General features: G+C 39.4%; 1 protein-coding gene across 1 annotated transcript; it reads right to left on the minus strand.

The window, feature by feature from the left end:
- Positions 1-14,787: 14,787 nt before the first annotated feature.
- On the minus strand, positions 14,788-21,004 carry C1H15orf61 (chromosome 1 C15orf61 homolog). Its single transcript, XM_049778501.1, has 2 exons — positions 20,659-21,004; positions 14,788-15,012 (listed from the first exon to the last, which is right to left on the minus strand). The coding sequence occupies exons 1-2, from the start codon at positions 21,002-21,004 to the stop codon at positions 14,885-14,887; spliced, it is 474 nt and encodes a 157-aa protein (XP_049634458.1). The 3' UTR covers positions 14,788-14,884.
- Between the last annotated feature and the right edge of the window lie 319 nt (positions 21,005-21,323).

Raw genomic sequence — 21,323 nt, forward strand, 5'->3', positions numbered from 1 at the left:
TTTTTTATTGAAGCACTACGATTTACAGAACTGTTAATGATGAGTTCCCGCATACATCATCCTAGCCACACACATCCCTGCCACTCCACCCACCTCCCAGGAGGCCCCATACAAACTTATGTTCTGTGGTGGGTTCTCACGTTGAGTTGCCTTTTTGGCCCTTTGTGATGAGACTAAATCACTGCCAGCAGCGATAACTTTGTTCTTATTAATCATTACTAATACTAATCATTTTGTTTTGGTGGGCCAAATCAGCGGTGCTCAGGACTTACTCCTGGCTCTGTGCTCAGGGATCATTTCTGGCAGTGGCTAGGGACCCCCTCTGGCTCAAATCACTCGGACTCTAAGCACAGAAATCATTTCTGGTGGTGTTTGGGGACCATAAGCAGGTGGGTTCATCAGATGACAGGCACTTGCCTAACTCTCTGTCCCAAGCTGTACTTATTTATTTTAAATGCCTTGTTAACCTTGGATTTTAAAGTGCACAATGTTGATCTATGTTTCTTTACAGAAAGAAACCTGTTTCCAAATGTATGTACAGTAGGTTCAGCCTTTGCCTCTTTCTAATGAAGGTGCACTCGTGGGAGTTGGATAAACTCGTGGGATATCTAGTTCTCCTCTAAAAGTGGTTGATGAATGCGAGGTAAAGAAAGTAATTTAAGAATTGATTAGCTTCCGCAGAAGACCAAACTTTTTTCTACGTATTTTTCTCTACTTGGATTTCTTTTGTCTTTAATTTGAAAGTTTCTTGCGGGAAATAAATTTCTCCTTTAAATCATTGTAAAGCAATAGCCTAGGTAGTTCATTTAGTTTCGCCCTCTTGAAGTTCAAGATTCTCCTTACCTCATACCTTAAATCTTGTAAAAAAAAAAAAAAGTGGGGCCGGAGAGATAGCATGGAGGTAAGGCGTTTGCCTCTCATGCAGGAGGTCATCGGTTCGAATCCCGGCGTCCCATATATGGTCCTCCCGTGCCTGCCAGGAGCAATTTCTGAGCCTGGAGCCAGGAATAACCCCTGAGCACTGCCGGGTGTGACCCAAAAACCACAAAAAAAAAAAAAAAAAAAGTAATAAATAATCAATTAAGGATCATGCAATGAATGGCTCAAAGGGCTGGAGAGCATGTTTCATCTGCAATGCAAAGTCCCCAGTGCTAACAGGAATTCCCAAGCACTAAACGGGGACTACGTCCTTGTAGCCCCCAAATGAATACAAACTAAAAATGCAATTAATAAAAATTATATTCCTCCCATATATTTTATACTGAAAGACATTTCCTAATACTTGGGAAAATGGATCACAAAACTGGAGATTTTCTCTGAGCCTTTGATTGATTAAAACATCTTTTATTGGGGCCAGAGAAATAGCACAGCAGTAGAGTGTGTGCCTTGCACGCAGCCAACCCAGGATGGACCAGTGATTCGAATCCTTGCATCCCATATGGTCCCCTGTGCCTGCCAGGAGTGATTTCTGAGCACAGAGGCAGCCAGGAGTAACCCTGAGCACTGCCAGGTGTGACCCCAAAACAAGCCAACAAAAAAAAAATTCTTTATTCCTAGTACTTATTGAGGAGAGGTGGATCAATTTAATATTTCCCATTCTCTTGAATATATATCACCGTGATAATTCTATTTATATTAGAAATTACCAGACTCGTGTCCACTGTGTCCATCATTTTATATTCCCATAGGGGTTATCAAGATTCTTTTATCCCTGCATCTTTGTCAATATTTGGTATTTTCTGTATTTTTTAGAGTAGCCATCCTATCAGGTGAGAGTGGGTTGTGGTGTTGATTGGCATGGCCTTGATCATTACTGAAAGTGAATATCCTCCCATCTACTTGTTGGCAACTTGTGTATTTTCATACAGAGAGGATTACCTATTCAAGTAATTGTCCGTATTTTAATTGGGTTACTTATCTCTGTAAAGTGATTTTATTTTATTTTACTTTGGATTTGGGGGCATACACAGCAGTGCTCAGGAGTTACCCCTGGCTCTATGCTCAGAAATCGCTCCTGGCAGGCTCGGGGGACCATATGGGATGCCAGCTATAGAACAAGGGTTCATCCTGGGTTGGCTGTGTGCAAGGCAAATATCCTACCACTGTGCTATCGCTCTGGCCCCTGTAAAATAATTTTAAATGACTAAAATATTTTTACTACTATAAATTCATTGATATTTTCTTTTATATTTTTATTTTGCTTTCAATCTCCAAACTTAACCCAAATTACTACCAAGCCCTTCCACTCAAACTTCCCCATTCCTCTCCTAATCTTCTGTTTCTACTCTTATTTCTATTAACTAACAGTTTATTTAAAAAAAAATTTTGGGGGGGTTTTCGGGCCACACCTGTTTGATGCTCAGGGGTTACTCCTGGCTAATGGCTTAGAAATTGCCCCTGGATCCAGTTTTCTCTTTGATTCTGGAGACCAGCTCTTGCCAGGTATGGGGTTTGGGGAGGCCCCATACCAGAGCCTTTCTCCCTAACCTGGGGAGTGCTGGGAGGCTTGGCAGGCCCCCAGCCGTCCTTGTCTCTTTCCCCTAACTCCAAGCCTTCCCTGGGTGCCAGCTCAGATGGCCAGAAGTGGGTTCAGGTGGACTCTTAGTGGTCCTCAGGTTCCCCCTCCCTCCGTACTCCAGGGGGGAGGTGCATGGGGAGGAGGGCAGGCAGACATCTGGATTCCGGTTTCCTCCTTGATTCTGGAGACCAGCTCTTGCCAGCTATGGGGTTTGGGGAGGCCCCATACCAGAGCCTTTCTCCCTAACCTGGGGAGTGCTGGGAGGCTTGGCAGGCCCCCAGCCGTCCTTGTCTCTTTCCCCTAGCTCCAAGCCTTCCCTGGGTGCCAGCTCAGATGGCCAGAAGTGGGTTCAGGTGGACTCTTAGTGGTCCTCAGGTTCCCCCTCCCTCCGTACTCCAGGGGGGAGGTGCATGGGGAGGAGGGCAGGCAGACATCTGGATTCCGGTTTCCTCCTTGATTCTGGAGACCAGCTCTTGCCAGCTATGGGGTTTGGGGAGGCCCCATACCAGAGCCTTTCTCCCTAACCTGGGGAGTGCTGGGAGGCTTGGCAGGCCCCCAGCCGTCCTTGTCTCTTTCCCCTAGCTCCAAGCCTTCCCTGGGTGCCAGCTCAGATGGCCAGAAGTGGGTTCAGGTGGACTCTTAGTGGTCCTCAGGTTCCCCCCTCCCCCCGTACTCCAGGGGGGAGGTGCATGGGGAGGAGGGTGGGCAGACATCTGGATTCCGGTTTCCTCCTTGATTCTGGAGACCAGTTCTTGCCAGGTATAGGGTTTTTCTCCCCTGGACTTCAGTCTTTCCCTGGGCACCGGTCTAGGTGGACTCTGTAGGGGTCAACAGGCTTTCCCCTATCTCCCTACACTAATGGGAATGCACTCTGGGAGGAGGGCAGGCTGTTCTAGCACTGGTTTATGTTGGGACAGTCAGTGGAAATTTTTTCTCTTTGTTTTCATATTGATAGTATTGTGTGCATATATTCTATATATCCATAATATCCATCTTGTATTGGGACCTTGATACTGCCCTACAAAGCTCATTTCTAATATTTTACTGCCTCAGTCCCAACCCTTACTTCCCCCCATCTTCCCATGTAGGTGCAGCTCATGACATGAAGCTCACCACATAGAGTGATAAGTGCAGTTAGAGAAATAACTGCACTGAAAACTATCATAACAATGTGAATAAATGAAGGAAAAAGAAAGCCTGTCTCGAGTACAGGTGTGGGTGGGGTGGGGAGTAGGTAGATCTGGGAAATTGGTGGTGGGAATCCTGCACTGGTGAAGGGGGGTGTTCTTTACATGACTGTAATCATACAAGTACAATTATATTTGTAGTCTCGGTGCTTACATAAAGATAATAAAAAAAAATAAATTGCCCCTGGCAATATGTGACGCTGGGAGATTGAACTGTGATCCTTCCTTGGCTAGCGCTTGCAAGGCAGACACCTAACCTCTAGCGCCACCTTGCCGGCCCCTAAAACTCTATATCTATGGTCAAAATTATTGCTCATCCATAAGGCGTGTTCTTTGTATGTTTGAGGGCTTGAGTTCTATACTCAGCAACATAAAATGCAACAAGTATGCATGCGACTTTCTAATTTGTACATAAACAAAACTTTTCCTGACCTTACAAAAACCCTATGTCTTTTCCTGATCTTACAAAAACCCTATACCTCAGTTTATGCCTGCACCCTCCCTCTGACTCATTTCACTCAGCATTATGCACTCTCAAGTGCAGGACATTGAAGAAAAAAATAGTAGGAGAAGAATACCCAAAGACAATAGAAACAAGAGCCAGGAGAACTGGTCCATGATAGGAAGCCTCCAACAAAGGTGGTGGGGAGTGCAGTGAGGACAGAGATGGGACTACTGTGACAATGATAGTTGGAAATGATCACTGTGGATAAGAAATGGGTACTGAAAGAAGGTAAAGTGATCTGCATGATACCCTTTCAGTAATAGTATTACAAACCACAGTACCTGAAAGGAAGAGGGAGTAGGAAAGAGAGCAAGAAGAAAGTGTCTTCCATAGAGGCAAGACTACCTGGTTTTGATCCCCAGCACCCTGTATTGTCCTCTGAGACCCACTAGCAGTGATCTCTGTGTACAGTCAGAAGTAAACCCTGAGCATTGGCTGTAGAACCAAAATTTTAAAATTTTGTACAAAAGAAAAGTTATGTTGACATCAGGTATTCTCTGATATGCAATTAAGCTCTTTGACCCACTTATGGTCCCCTTCCCCAAACTCCTATCCAAATTTAATCATTGAGGAAAAATATCAAACAAACCCAACTTCTACAAAATACCTAAATATGACTCCTTCAAATACATTTAAGTCACAAAAAGGCCTGAGAAGACTAAGGAAACAGCTAAATGCAATGTGGAATTTTGGCATACCTAGAATAAAGGAGAAGGTAAGATCTGAATAAACTCTAGAGGTTAAATAATGTGTAAGTGTTGCATGCATGAGTGGAAGCTTAGTTGAAAGTAGTGGGAACTGCACTATCTTTGACACTTTTCCTTCAAATTAATCCAAAATAGGGGCCAGAAAGATAGCACAGGGGCATGGTGTTTGCCTTGTATGCAGCCGATCCAGGACAGCGGTCATTCGAATCCCAGCATTCCATATGGTCCCCTGTGATTTCTGAGCACAGAGACAGAGCCAGGAGTAACACAAGTGCCACTGCCAAATGTGACCCCAAAACAAAAAAAATTAATCCAAAATAGTACTGGAATTGGTTTTAGTTTAAGACCACACCTGGCAATGCTCAGGGATAACTTTTGGCTCTGCACTCAGACCATAATACCATAACCTTTGTTGGAGGTTGAACCAGGATTGGCTATGTGCAAGGCGAACACCTTACCTGCTGTACTGTTTTAGCCTCCCCACAAATTTTTAAAGCCAATTGTGTTTGTGCATATCAGCAAAGCCTTAGAAATTCTAATTGTTCAAAGAAATCAATTACAATAGTGATAATAATTAAGCAATAAACAGAAGCATTTTCCTAACATTGCTTATGATCCATTAGTTGCTGTTGTTTTAAGTCTATGAAGAAGAGGCCTGGGCAAAAAATGATCAGAGACAAAGCCTTAAGAGTGTGATAGGAAAGTTGCTCTTTTCAGTTTGGGGCCAAAATGGAAGAGACTAGAGGGAATAATTCCAGCACTCAAGTAGAAGCAACAGTTCAGTATACAACCATGTAGCAGCTATGTACCAGGTCTATGTATTTGAGCTGCACAAGAATGAATTCAACTAGTAATTTAAAATATAACTTGATTTAATTTATAGGTGATAAGTTTTCTCTAGGGTAAACTGGTATTCCTACAAAGTACTTAAGCTTTACTATTTCCTTCTTCTTGTTGTTTAAACATAGCTGCATTGTGTACTTTATATTAACTACAAAATAGAGCTCGAATTTGGGCTAAAGGTTGGGCCACATTTAACGATAGTTGGGTTTATTCCAAGCTCTGTGCTTGGAGGTCACTCCTAGCCTCTGAGCAGTGTTTGGAGCCCCCGGCATTGCCAGGACTCTGGATCCTGCAAACAAAGCAATTCTCAAAGCATTGAGCTCTCCGTACCCATAAACTAAGGGTTTTTTTTAAATATCTAAAACAAGGTTATTCACACTATAGATAGTGGATCAGCAATAAATACCAAAATTAAAAGCATGATTAATGGAGCAAGAGAGATGTACAATGGATTGGGTGCTTGCCATGCATGAGACCAACTTGGGTTCAATCCCTTGAGTAGCACCAGGAGTGATCCCTGAGCTTACCAGGGGTAAGCCCTGAGTACCACCAGGTGTCGCGCGCACACACACACACACACTAAAATAAAATAAGAAGTATGGTTGGGAATCAGACATAGGAATACAAGCATAATAATAAATTTAAAGGAAACTTATAGAATTAAAAGAAATTTACAAAATCATCCATCTAATTCTCTGTCCAAGATTTCTCTCAACATACTCCTAAGGATGGACCTGGGAAATAACTCAGAGGGCTGGTGTACATGATCTCTGGCACCACCAGGAGCAACCCCCAGTACTACCAGCAAGTTGCCAGGAGTACAAGCTACAGGGTAGCCCCCAAACAAAACCAAAAAGGTGCATAAGGAATTGATCGGCCATGTCTGAATACCTTCAACACTCCCTAGTGAGGAATCACTGCATCATTGGCCAATTCATTAAAATTTCTTGTTTCTCCCAGTTATGTGGTTTTTAATTGTTTAAAGGCAGTTTAAGCCTAGTATTTTCTGTTTGATATTTCACCTCACATACTTCTAAGCATATTCTAACTTTAAAATAGCTAAATTCTCTAAGAGTATAGATGGCAGGCCTGAGCAGGTATGGCACTTGCCTTGTATGCGGCTGACCCTGGTTCTACTTTTGGCATCTGATATGGTCCCTGCACCACCAGGAGTGATCCCTGAACGAAGAGCCAGGAGTAGGTTCTGAGCACGGCTAGAAAAGACTACCACCCCAAAAGAATATAGATAATTTTTCCCAAAATACATAGTGTTTAAATTAATTCATTAACTACATTTTGAAATTCATTCTTATAAAGAATATATATGAGGACTAGCAAGGTAACTCAACAGATTGAGGGCATGCTTTGCATATAGGTGACCTGGATTTGATCCCAATATGACATGAATCCCAGAACACTGCAGGGAGTAGCTCCTGAGCACAGCTGAGTGCAGCCCCAAAACATGATCTCTAATTAAAACATCCATTTTTATAACTTTTATGGGAAAAGAGTAAGTTTCTTTTCAATTTTGAATTATTCCATATTTATTTGACATAGGAATATCATTATAGGAGAAAAACCGAGGACACTTGGATTTCATCTAACTGTATACACAAAAGCAAGCTTGTTTTTAATAAAGCTTGAGTGGACCCTGTATTTATATTCATAACTGCTGGATTTTGAAGATAGGTAAGACTAATAAAATTTGCTTTTAACATGTTTTAACTGGGGGCAGTGTTTAGGCAACACCTAGTAGTGCTCAGGAGCTCTTCTTGTCCGAGTTAAGGAGTGATTCGCTGAGGTACCAGGGGACCAAATGTGGCGTGGGGGATAAAACTGAGGTCATCTACTGCAAGGCAACCACCTTACTTCCCTGTGCTGGCTTTCAGGAGGCTGCTGCCTTGAACATCTGAATTAAAAATGAATTCTCAAATACGATTTAAAGTGACATAATTTAAATTTTTATTCAAACTTTCCATTTTTTCCCCATTTTATAAATTTGAGGTTTAAAAGTTAAGAAATTAAGAAGTTGGCATTCATATCACAGGGAGGCTCCCAATAATGCATGTAAAGAAATTACAAGAGGGTGGAGAGAGAGTACAGTGGGGAAGATGCATGCCTTGTATATGGCTAACTCAGTTTGATACCAGAAACCCCATATGGTCCCCCAAGTCCTAATCCCTGAACCAGGATTTGGTTCAGGGAGTAAGTACGAGCTAGGAGTAAGCCTTGAGCATCGCTGAATATGGCTTAAAGAGAGGGATGGGGGTAGTAAGTCTAGGTTGTGGACACAGGGTTTAAGCATATGTGTCAAAGTATGAGGTTCTTGCAATCTGTAGCACCATTTGAAAATAAAAAAACAAGGATTATACGATTGTTTACTACTCAATTTCTAGACATATACAATTTCTGGAAAAATATTTTTCTTTATTAGAGTTTTAAATATATATTTATTAGGTATATCTATTTATTATTTATTGTTTTTTATTTTGTATACTTTAATTCTTCCTTTAGGATTTGAATAAACAACTTTTTAGGTATGATTTTAAATTATTCACATACATGAAAATACAGTAAAATGAATCACATTATGGTTAATAAATTCAATGTTCTGTTTACAGATAGATGGTTAAAAAATTACTGATATATTCTAGTACAAGCACTAAAGGTTATGTCAAATAACTACTAAAAGAATCATACTAGACAGTGTTAATGATGTTACCTTAACATACCAGCTTCAGGGGCTGCATAATTGTTTCTGCCAACCCATAAATTTTTGAGTAACAACAAAATTATTGTGATTTTTCTTACTAAATAATTCATACATTACAAAGCATGTATGTAACAAGGTCCATGAATCACTAAAGCATATAATGATCATATATCTAATGACATATCTCTTTTCATAAGATGAATTCAAATAGATTTATGTATTTAGGTTAACTAAAAAATACTGAGTTTATAAGGTTCATAATTCTATCATCAACAACAACAAAAAAACTTCCCATCTTTTTTAAGAAGTACACAGCTTCCATGGTTTGCTTTTAAAAACTGAAAGCTTTTGTTTATCAAAATCCTATGTTTAAGCTACTTTTATGAAGTTTTACAGCTTTTAAATTGATACCATAAATATCATTGAAGATAAATTAATAATATAATGGAGTAGTACAATGTTCATAAACTGTATTTAAAATGATATAAATGCAACTAAAATAGCCATAAGCAATACTATATAAAACCTCATACTAGTAGTTGCTGATATTCTTTATCTGGCAACTAGGATCTAAAATAGGGTATTTTTCACATACTAACACTTCTATCTGCTTTTTCATGGTCTTACCTTAAATAATCTGAAACTAAGTGCATGCTTTTCTTAACTAAAATTAGTTACTAAAATGATTCCAAATAAGATTTCATTAAACTAATTATGATTAATAACTGAGTTTTAAATTTCTAAGACTGCAAACTATGAAACAATGTTAAATGAGCACATTCTACCTATTTTTTAAATTCTACTTATTTTATTGTGGCAATGCTAAAGACCTTGACTATCTTAAGGAATTCATTTTGATTCTTAGGTCACAAGGACTGATTCTCAGGAGTTGCTCCCAGCAGTGGTTGGGAGAACATGAAGTGCTGGGGACAGAGCCCAGGACTATCAAATGCAAATCATGTGCTCAGTTCATGCAGCTCTTTCCATCGCTCCTTTACTATTAAAATATTTCTTTTACTTGTGGTAGATCACACATGATACATGATTTACCATATTTAAGTATTTTACAGAAAATAGCCTAATGACATTGAGTCCCTTCATAATTTCTATGCAACTACCAATGATTCCAAGACTGTTACTATGTTGATCTTCATTGATCAAATTATCGATCCCCATTAAACACTGAATGTACACTATATCACGCCCCTTTACGAATTCAACATTTCATTTGATTTTCCACTTGAAGTATGTTTTATCATACCTTCGAGTTTCCGTTTATGCAGCTGTAATCAAATTTTGGAAATCTTGTCACCACAGAAAGTTTTTCTCTATCCATAGTTACTCCCCACTTTAACTCAACCTCCCCAATTTTTACTCACTTGGATCTCTTTAGTTTGCCTTGTCTGGGTGTTTCATAAGAATGAAATTATATGGTCTGTGGTCTTTTATGATTGGTTTCTTTCACTTAGAATAATATCTTCAAGCTTCATCACTGCTATGGCATGTAGGTCTATTCCATTGGGGGGACTGAATCATATTCCATTATGTGAATTTACCACATTTTATTTGTCTATTTCAATTGTTTCCACTTTGGGGCTAACATAAATATCACTGTGAATGTTTTTTGTAGTTCTGTGAATACAGAACTTTCAGTTCTCTACGGTTTAGCATCTGAAAGTGTAGGTCTTTGAAAAATATCTTAAAATAAATTTTTTATTATCAGTAAATGTTTGTATGCCTATTTTATATTTCTCTATACCCAGGTTAATGTAAAATTTTCTTGGGGGGGAAAATAAGTAGCAAATGGAAAACTCTAAGAAGCCCTGCTCTTTGAGTACATGTATACCTAGGAATAGAATTTTGGAATCTTATGGTATTCAACTTTTAGTATTTTGAGGAACTACTAAACCTTCCCAAAGTACCTGCAAGTCTAATATTCCCACTTGCAATGTATAGAGTTCCACTTTCACTACATCTCCACATTTCTTACTTTTTTAAATTATAGCTATTCTAGTGAATCTCATCGTTTTGATATTTACATTTACCTAATCATTAATATTCAAGATCTTCTCATGTGCTATTTGTGTATCTTTGGAGAAATGTCTGTTCAAACTGTTTATGGGATTGGTAATTATAGTAGATTGTTATATATAATGATAAGTATTTTACCAGATACATGATAAGTAAATATCTTTTTCTTGGGTTTGGGGCTACATTTGGTTGTGCTTAGGACTTACTCTTAGATCTGTGCTCAGGGCAGATCTTAGGTGGTGCTAGGGATCGAACCTGTATCTGCTGTGGGCAAAGTTGGTGTCTATCTGCTGTACTCTTTCTCCAAATTACAAGTATATTCTCCCAACTATGAGTTGTTTCAAACGATTTTTGATGGTGTTCTTTAAAATACAATTAAAATCTTTTGAAGTCTAATTTATCTATTTTTCTTTCGTTTACCTTTAGTAACTTTGTAAAATTAAATTTTGTTATAAGCGCTAAAGGAAAGCAATTGATTTACTAGAAATCAAATTGAACTTTTAAAAATCATTTACCGAAAACAACTTAGGTTTACTTTATACTATTTGTGCTGATACAATCAATTAGCAAAAAAGATTTTTTTTTGGGGGGGGGCCCATACATGGCGTTGCTCAGGGGTTACTCCTGGCTATCTGCTCAGAAATAGCTCCTGGCAGGCTCGGGGGACCATATGGGACACCGGGATTCGAACCAACCACCTTTGGTCCTGGACTGGCTGCTTGCAAGGCAATCGCTGCTGTGCTATCTCTCTGGGCCCAGCAAAAACGATTTTTGAGAACAAACTGATCAAGAAGGTCAAGCTTGTGTTGGTGGAAACAATTTTAGCCACATTGTCATTTCAAGAAAAAATATCTCTTTTAATACTGTACCTACAATTTATAGTACAAAATACTCTGTGGATTTGGTCACTACTAATACTAATTGTTAGAAAAGCTCTTGTGAAACATTTGTCAAGCACATAAAATGGTATAAAAGTGAAATATAGTAATTAAGATTTGTGTTCTATCGATTGAGCAGCTAAAGTAATTTTTCATGACCAACATAAGATTTAATAAATATAAGTAGTTAAATATTCTGACTTGGCACTAGTCATTAGCATGTAATTGAACTAGTAGGAAAGATCAGTTAAAGCTGTGTTGATTACCACCTTATCTTTGAAAGGCAATTAAAGACCTCAATCATTACAACAAGATTTGATTGTGCAGCCTTTATTGGACATTGATCTTTCAACAAAGTGCAGTTACATTTTCCATTAATTTATAGTAACACAGTTTAACTTTGATACCTGAGACTGTTGGCCAGGTGAAATGTAATGCTAAGTACTTGTTTAGGTTAAGATGTCTGAAACGTAGTTATTGTATGAATGCTAAGTGCTGAAAAAAAAAAAAAGATACCCGATCCCTCGCTTTAGGTAAGGTTTCTGTTATCTGCATTAGCTTTTAAACAGAATGAAACCCACATCCTTATCTTCATGCCATTCCACTCATTTAAACATCATTAATTCTTTATAATAGTTAAGAGCTATATCATGCAGAATTAGTTGTGCTTATTGTTTTTGCTTGAATAAAAATATAAAATATTTTAAAGGAAATGCATATGGCTTTAAATTTTTTTAATGTTTTAATTTTTCCAGATAAATTTTTGTAGCCAAATATATATGATAAAACAAGTTATAAAAATCTGTATAATTTTCGGGGACGGAGTGATAGTACGGCGGTAGGGCATTTGCCTTGCACACGGCTGACCCAGGATGGACCTGGGTTCGATTCCCGAAGTCCCATATGGTCCCCCAAAGCCAGGAATGATATCTGAGTGCAGAGTCAGGAGTAACCCCTGAGTGTCACTAGGTGTGGCCCAAAAACAAAATAGACAGATAAATAAATCTACAATTTTCTACAAAATACCAGTACTGTTACTTATCTTCCGTACACTGCATATTACATTTATATTTATAATCTCCCTTAGACTCTCAGCTCTATTCTTCAATCTTTATGACTGGTATATGGAAACTAAGAAATTTGATAGACGTTACTTCAAAAACTCAATATGTAATTTTCAAATAAGAAATAAAATTGTACACTAGAAACGTAATTGTACATAGTGCAGTGGGTGAGGCATTCTCCAAGGTTCAATTCCCAGCTTGCCATTGAACACCTCCAGGAGTGACTGCTGAGCCAGAAGTAAACAATGAGCATTGCCATGTATGATCCAAACAGAATACAAAACAAGATAAACAGTAAGACAATACTGATAACTTAAATACAAACTCAGTCTCTCAGCTTTCAGCAGTTATACTCTATTCCTTTTCTGCCATAATATATTTAAGTAAAATTCAACTTTAAGGGAAAAAAAATCACTGCCCAAAGGGGGTTTCTCAGAGTATAAGGCTCAAGTATTAGTTCATAAATACAATGAATGATAATTTAATATTTGAACCAGGCCCTCAGCTATCCTTGAGTTCATCCTTCACCATGATCAACTCTCTGAGAGCAAGAGGTCCATTGATTTTCATGTAATACAAGAAAATATTACATTTGCTTAATTGTTACACAGTGAGCACATCGGACAAGAAATCAAGGCTCTATTTAATGCTGCAAGCAGCAGAGAATTACAGAGATCAATAGGGTAGTTTGTCAAAGATGTTCTCTAAGGAGACCTACCTATCGCCATATGGATAAGAAGTCACACTGATTCTACCTATTGAAAAACAGGTAAGCAGACTCAGCAATACAAATTATCAGAAATCAAACAAGGCAATGTGAAAAAGAAGTACAACTTTCCTGAAAAGCTGTATTTATAGTCTGGTAATTAAAAACCATTTTATCAGCCTTGTGTTGGGACCAAACCTTTACAACAAGTATTGACGAGACCAGCAGTAGTGAATGAGCAGTATTTGACTTAAAACTTATGAGCAATAGTTATTTAACTTTGCCCATTACAGAGGAAATCAGTTCTAGCCTTCCTTGCAAAATGCTAATAGTCAGTTTTATTATTAATGAAGCTTAATGTAACACTATCTCCTTTGTGTAAGCCATTCATTTAACTAGTGTCAAGTATATTCTTCTGGACTAAATATATTGGCATAAGCACTTCTTTGATTAAAGTGTTATTTAGAATTGCTTGCAGACAAGTGAATACCACATATATTTGAGGAACAGTTCACTCTAGGTAGCTAATTTAAAATGACTATCCTTAACAAAGCCAGTTTGTTCACTATTCTAGTGAATGGACCTCCATCACTTTCTCTACTGACTTGCCAAAAATAAGAACCCAAGTTTTGGTTTGAATAAATTTCGTGAAATATTTTGCTACAAAAAATATTTAAATGCTGCTGAGTATCAGCAATACATTAACATGAAATGATATATAATGTATGTTTGTAATTATAGAAGAGACCATAAATCTTCAACATCCATTGGTTTAGAAATTAAACAGTTCTACTTAGTTCTCCCTAAATTACTCCAAATTTCTAAAATTTAGCATTCATCTGGGTATTTTGTAACTACCCCCAAGGATAAATTTTTTTAATGACTCTGCTTTCAAAAATGCAATTAACTTAATAAAATTCTAGTGCAAAACTGCCATCAGGTATTTAAAATTTCTGCCCACTTCCCATTGCCAATAAGTGTATGGATAATACCATTTCAGCTAATTGCTTTTATAAACAGTTACCATATTTATTCTCTTTTTCTGGGCCTTTCTGGATCTTAATTGTTCTTTCAGCTTTATCAGCATGCTATTTTAACTTTTAATACGTGAATTTTATTCATCTTGCCCTGTTTTACATTAACCGGAGTTATTGCTGCTTTTATTTTTTTGCAAGTAGTCTGATACTAGATTCTTGACGCAAGAAATTTCCACAGTACATCCAAACTATTGTCCAAGTAAGTAGTAGAATCTTCAAACCATTTCCAGATTCAGATTTCAGACAGCAATTAGAATGCTCATCAATTTTGGATTTGTCAATGATCTCCACTGTATATCCTAAACCCACTGCTTATCTTTCAACAGTTATAAAATATTTCCTCTTCCTTCATGTGGCCATCTCTATTTTCTCTTCAGAGTAAATTTAAATTTTAATATCTAACTAAAAATATACCTATGATTATATAAAATACTCATTTTTGTAGTTGAACATAATTCTAAGAAAAATGGGTATCAGTTTCACATTTGAAGTTTTCATTGGTTAAACATAAAGAGTTTGCAATATGTAACAGTATATAAAAAGCTTTCTCTTTGGCGGGAAATGATTCCTCTTAAAAAATCAGACACTGTAGGAAAAATAAAAGGGAAAAGGTTTTATTTTAAGGAACAAAAATAAATACTGCACATACAGACGAGAGAAAATCCACGAATAGGCATGTTCCTTGATGCCCACTTTCAAAACATGGCACCTTCATCTTCTTTATTTAGAAAATAAACTGTTACTGGTCCATAACTGGTATGTACAGTCTCTGTTACTCTAGCAAATAACCAGGAGCCAAGACCATATAATAAAGTCGGAAGACCTAGAAAAGAAAAAGAAGAAATTTTTTATAAACATCAATACTTTTTGATCATGAACCCATATATCTGCCATGGTACAAATCACAAAGCATTCTTCAGCAATCTTTTTCTTCAGCAATCTTAACAATGATAAAGTTATATATGTATTAAAATGTAAGCAAATGCTAACGCTAAGAGCTTGGGGTCATGATAACAATTGTGAGATTAGGGATTTTTAAAACTCTAGATAGGCCAATGCAAAGTTTAAGTCAAAGCACCTTCCAAATATTAATCTATTACCTCCAAGGAATTATATAGTAATTCTATATGTTTTTCACAAATATGCAGAGAACACTCATTAATATACTTGTGGATGCTCCTGATTATTAATCTTGAGTTTAAATTGCTTGTTCAACTTTTAAGTCCTCCCTGAAAGTAATAACACTGGTGGCTAAAGTAATTCTTTGCCTGACTACTAAGAAAGTGGGCCAAGTAGTTTTCATTGGGGGGGTTGGGTTTTTGGGTCACACCAGTGGCACTCAGGGGTTACTCCTGGCTCTGCGTTCAGAAATCTCTCCTGGCTGGCTGAGGGGACATATGGGATTCCAGGATTTGAACCACCATCTGTCCTGGGTTATGGCTGCATGCAAGGCAAACGTCCTACTGCTGTGCTATCACTCCAGCCCCCTCAAGTAGCTATCTTTAAAATCTGAGGCAATATCTAACTTTAAGGAAGATTTAGTAGCTTTAACAAGTAGAAAAAAAAATTTTTTTTTCTTTACTTTTTTTTTTTTTTTGGTTTTTGGGCCACACCCAGTGACACTCAGGAGTTACTCATGGCTATGCGCTCAGAAGTTGCTCCTGGCATGGGGAACCATATGGGACGCCAGGGAATCGAACCGCGGTCCGTCCAAGGCTAGCGAAGGCAAGGCAGGCACCTTACCTCTAGCGCCACCACCCGGCCCCTGGATAATCTTTTTTAGTTTTTTTTTTTTTGAGCCACACCTGGTGACACTCAGGGGTTGCTCCTGGCTATGTGCTTAGAAATCGCTCCTGGCTTCTTGGGGGATCCTATGGGACCCCGGAGATCGAACCCAGGTCTTTCCTGAGCAGCCACGTGCAAGGCAAAATGCCCTTCCACTATGCTATTGCTCCGGCCCGTATACCACCCTTCTAGTGTAACTTTGCTACCACCAATGTTCTTGAATCTATTTGAACTGAGTATAGTGTGACTCCAAAAACATGCTCCTTCATTGAAATATTCCATTTGATAACACTTTGCTGTTATAACTGAGATTAGCTGCTAACTATGACATATGGAAGTGGAAACAAACTGCCCAGAGAAACATGGGGTTAAGTACTCATATTCATAAGACTAGATGTTGAACACAAACAAATTTTGAATGATTCTCAGCTTCCTTTAAGGCACAAACTATTAACATGTACAGAATCACAGGCCCATGAATCAATAACCAATATAATATACTCTACACCAATATTAATTTCATTGCTCCCATCTGGGAATCGGACAGAAAATGATCATTTAAAACAAGAGCTGTACATCTGGATAAAACACTTTCTAGTTAACAGGGAAAAATCAACTCATGGCTCAGAACTCGTTCTTAAAATGTCCCCTTATTTTTTGGCTCCAGTGTTGTTATTTGCTGTGTTCCACCCTCAAGCAGAGTGTGGATGTGCCCTGGTCAACTTCATGCTTATTTCTTCAAGCTGCATTCTGGTTACTGATGTCAAAGATTAATCAGAAGTGTTACTAGCTGGCAATGCAAAGAAAAAAAAATGCCCATTCAAGCTGGCACCTCTTTATTTTTAGAATGTACTGGGTCACAGCTTGTCACTATCACATCTTGATGAAATCTTTCACAGTATATCACCCTCATTGCTTTCCTAATATCCCAAAGAACCTCTAAATACCTCAAGGGAATGTCCCCTCAAAACCCCACAAAGAAAAGTATAAATCTATTTACATAGCTTTTAATCATAAAGAAAATTAAGTGGTGGGCTTGTCGGGTGGAGAGTGGGAAGTGGACAAGAACAAAAACAGACAGAAGTGAGTGAGTAGAAAAGCAGAGGGATAAGTTGAAATAAAAAATACACTTAAAATATGGTATGAACTACAAAAGCTGAAAGTCAATGGAGTGAAGAAGAAATTATAGGCTCGTAAATGCAATTTCTGTATTTTCTAATATGCCCAGAGTAAAATATACAAAATAGATGTCGTAAACCAATGGTAAATTTTAGGACTGGTTGGTAACACTAAATTTTTTTTGCTTGTTTAATAGTATCCATCAGAGTTTGCAGTTAAAATAAAGATTATTTTTAAAAAAAAGTCATACAAATAGATGATCAATATTTTTCATCTAAGATAGAGGGCTAATCAAAGATTATTAGTTTAATAATAACTGCACTGTTATCAAGAAACTACTAGGAAACATTGTTAAAATGCTTCGGATAAAGGATGGAGTTGTTTAGGAGTCAAATTTTCTATTTCCTTTTTTCTGTAGAATATTTAATACTAAATTAGAAAATTTGGGGGCAAGTATGGTGGCGCTAGAAGTAAGGTGCCTGCCTTGCCTGCGCTAGCCTAGGACGAACCGCGGTTCGATTCCCTGGTGTCCCATATGGTCCCCCAAGCCAGGAGCAATTTCTGTGCATAGCCAGGAGTAACCCCTGAGTTACCGGGTGTGGCCCAAAAACCAAAATAAATAAATAAATAAATTAGAAGATTTGCCACTTACATAGTTTATACACTTAAGAAAGCCCTGGATTAGTTTTTACCTATCAAAGGTACACTTTAAAAGATCACATGAAAAATTTAAACATATCAAACAATTTACAACAAAACCAAAATAAATGTGAAAGTAGGTTCTTTGCTTAATTCATTTTGAGTCAACTAACAGTTGGTAAATCACTGTCAAATTCATCACTTTAAAAAAATAGAATGTCTAGAGCAAGTTTTCGATTACCCATTCATTCTAATGCTAAGATGCTTTTCTTAAATTTCATTCTACTTCTCAGCACGCTACCCACTCTGATAAATGTCAGCTCCCAATGAAGGAAAAGGAGAGGAAAAAGAGAAGAAATAGGTAAAAGATAAATCATTTATTATTTACATAATTTTTAATGAATTACTCATTTGGAAGTGAAGAAAAGGAATACAATCCCAAGAAGTTTTATTAATAGAATATCTCCTTGGTAATCCAAGGACGTGATAATAAATTACAGAGTAAAAAAGGAATTCTATTATTTGACTCATATTCCTTACCTTTAGCAAAAATACAAAATAACTATTAAAAGTAACTATTACAAATAAGTGAATACTCTTTAAAAACAAAATTTAAAAATATCCATTTGTCATATAAACCAATTTGTACTACAACATGAATGAACAAAAAGGTTTCTTTTTGTTTTTTTTGGTTTTTGGGTCACACCCGGCAGTGCTCAGGGCTTACTCCTGGCTCTTTGCTCAGAAATCGCCCCTGGCAGGCTCGGGGACCAAACGCAATGCCGGGATTCAAACCACCATTCTTTTGCATGCAAGGCAAACGCCCTACCTCCATGCTATCTCTCTGGCCCCAAAAAGTTTTTTTTTAACTTAAATTTCCCTCTCCCATTTAAGCAGGATTTTCAGATTTCCCAACTACTCCAAAAGACATTATTATCACTCTTCAGCCTACTTTTCCATTTAAAACCAGTAATACTTCATTCCTCAAAAAAGTTCTTCTCTATGCCATAATGTCCTGGGTCCATGACTATTCTTGGATTTCTTGTATAAATTTAAAGAGAAGTTCCTAATCATTAAAGAAATTCCTAAGAGTGTTGATTTTAAAGTGTGCAAACTTTTTTTCAAAAAGGCCTCTGGCTCAGCTCAGGGTCCCAACTATTCAGCATGCCTGTTATAACCCTCCCAGTTACTCTTTCGATCTGGGAAGAATGATTCCTTCAGATTCTATAAAATGCTAAAACAAATGTATTCGTTTTGAGTCTCATTATCACTCCAAATAATCTGAGATTTCCTGTCACCTCACCCTTCAACTTCAAACAAGCTCAAAATTGTGCGTGCTCTCATCTATCAGCCGATCACAAGGCAAAATTTGGAAGAATTACATTGCTAAATCATTACTCTTTGGATCGAACCAAGAACAGTCCCAAGAGTGGTGACTGTAAAATCCCATGACTGACTTAATAAGCAAAAACAAGAGAAAAACAATAAAAACAAAAACAAAACTTACAACCTCTTTAAATGTACCCCCTAGTGGATGCTATAATATAAACTATCATAGCTATCCAGTACATAGGCTGTGACTGTTTTCAAGTCTGCTTGGGTAACATGGATTAAGAAAGCCTGGAGTTTTGAATGGCTGAAATCGGAATTAATAGAATATGTGCTATTAACAGGTTCAAGATATCTTGTGGTCATCTTAGTTTTCAATTCCTATTAAAAAAAAATACACCTATGTCCATTCACGCCCCCCCTTGGTGGGTGACCAAGCGGAAAACACTCAATCAGTCTGAGTCAAATTCTCAGAATGAGAAACACTCCCAAAACTGCAAAGGACTCAAAAGGACTAACTCTTTAGGGATGCTTTCTCCTGCAGGGACTAACAGGACTGGTGAAAACTCATCAGGGCTTGTAAATAAAGCAAACAAACAAACAAACAAAAAACACAATCTTGTTCGGGTTTCACAGAAGGAAAAGAAAGAAACTTTCAGGGCAGCAGTTATTTTTTTTTTCTGCAAGGATGGGAGCCACAGGGATGCTCAAGAAAGAGAGAGTGGGTGGGTGGGTGGTGATGTTTTCCACGGAAGAATCCCTATCAAGGTAGAAAGAAATTTCAAAGACAGCTTCTGTTTAGTGAGGCCAAGTCACACACAGACTGAGCAAAGGGAACATTTTGACAAGCTGAAAGCAGTTAAGAAAAAGACAGGAGTGGAGAAGCCTAGAAGGCCGTTGGAGGGAGAGCGAGGAGCCTGCAAAGTGGAGAGACACTTTGCAAAGGGGCCAATGTGCAAGTGGGGGGCTGTGTGGTCAGGGCTTGTAAGTTAAAAACAAAACAGAACAATCTTGTTCGGGATTCGCAGAAGGAAAAGCAAGAAACTTTCAGGGCAGCAATTATTAATTTTTTCCTGCAAGAATGGGCGCCCCAGGGATGTCAAGAACCAGAGAGTGAAAAGCCTGCAAACTGGAGAGTCACTTTGCAAAGGGGCCAATGCGCAAGCGGGGGGCTGTGTGGTCAGGGCTTGTAAGTAAAAAAGAAAAGATCTTGTTCGGGTTTCACAGAAGGAAAAGCAAGACACGTTCAGGGCAGCAATTATTAATTTTCTTCTGCAAGATGGGCGCCACAAGGATGCTCCAGAACCAGAGAGTGAAAAGCCTGCAAACTGGAGAGTCCCTTTGCAAAGGGGTCAATGCGCAAGCGGGGGGCTGTGTGGTCAGGGCTTGTAAATTAAAAGTAAAAGATCTTGTTGGGGTTTCACAGAAGGAAAAGCAAGACACTTGCAGGGCAGCAGCTGTCAGTTTTCTTCTGCAAGAATGGGCGCCCAGGGATGTCCAGGAGCCTGCACACTGGAGGGTCACCCTGCAAAGGGCCCACTGCGCGAGCAAGGGGGGCGCTTCCAGGGACCCCCAGCCTCGGCCAGGCGCCGCTCACCGAGGTTGACGGCCTTGAGCGCCGTGAAGAGGCGGTCCTGCCGCGCCAGGTCCTGCCAGGGCGCCTTGGAGCAGTGGTACTTGACGAAGGGGAAGCAGCCGGTGCGCAGGACGTGGTAGTTGGCGCCGGGCACCGGCCAGTTGAAGTGCGACAGGCCGAACTGGTCGTTGCGCACGGCGCGGTAGGGCACGCAGAAGGAGGTCCAGTGCGGCAGGCGCCGCTGCAGCAGGTGCCGCGTCAGCACCTCCGAGGCGCGGGGCTTCGCGCGGGCGGCGGCGGCCGAGCTCCAGGGCCCGAAGAGGAGCAGCCGGAGCGCGGCCTCATGCGCCCTCCGCACGGCCTCCATCGCCGGCCGGGCCTGGGGGGGAAGGCCGGCACGCATGCGCGCGCCCGCTCCCCGGGCGATGTGCGCGTGCGCGCGTCCGCTCCCTAGGCGATGTGCGCGTGCGCGCCCGCTCTCCAGGCGATGTGCGCGTGCGTGCGTCCGCTCCCCAGGCGGCGCGCGCGTGCCCGCCCCCTGGGGAGGCCGGGGCGGGTGCGGCGGCGCGTGCGCACACGCGTCCAGCGCGCACGCTGCGGAGGTCCCGACCCTGTCTCCTAGCTGGGCGTCTGGATGAGTGGGTCAGAGGTCAGGACCTCTGCGTGCGGCGGCGCATGCGCACACG

Source organism: Suncus etruscus, chromosome 1, assembly GCF_024139225.1.
Source record: "Suncus etruscus isolate mSunEtr1 chromosome 1, mSunEtr1.pri.cur, whole genome shotgun sequence".
Lineage (NCBI taxonomy): Eukaryota > Metazoa > Chordata > Mammalia > Eulipotyphla > Soricidae > Suncus > Suncus etruscus.

What these genes read in the sequence shown, in the direction of transcription:
- C1H15orf61 (XM_049778501.1), bottom strand. Translation starts at nt 21,004, where the DNA reads ATGGAGGCCGTGCGGAGGGCGCATGAGGCCGCGCTCCGGCTGCTCCTC. An exon ending in GCTCAAGGCCGTCAACCTCG is followed by an intron (nt 15,013 to 20,658) that starts GTGAGCGGCGCC and finishes TTTCTTTTCTAG; the next exon opens with GTCTTCCGACTTTATTATAT.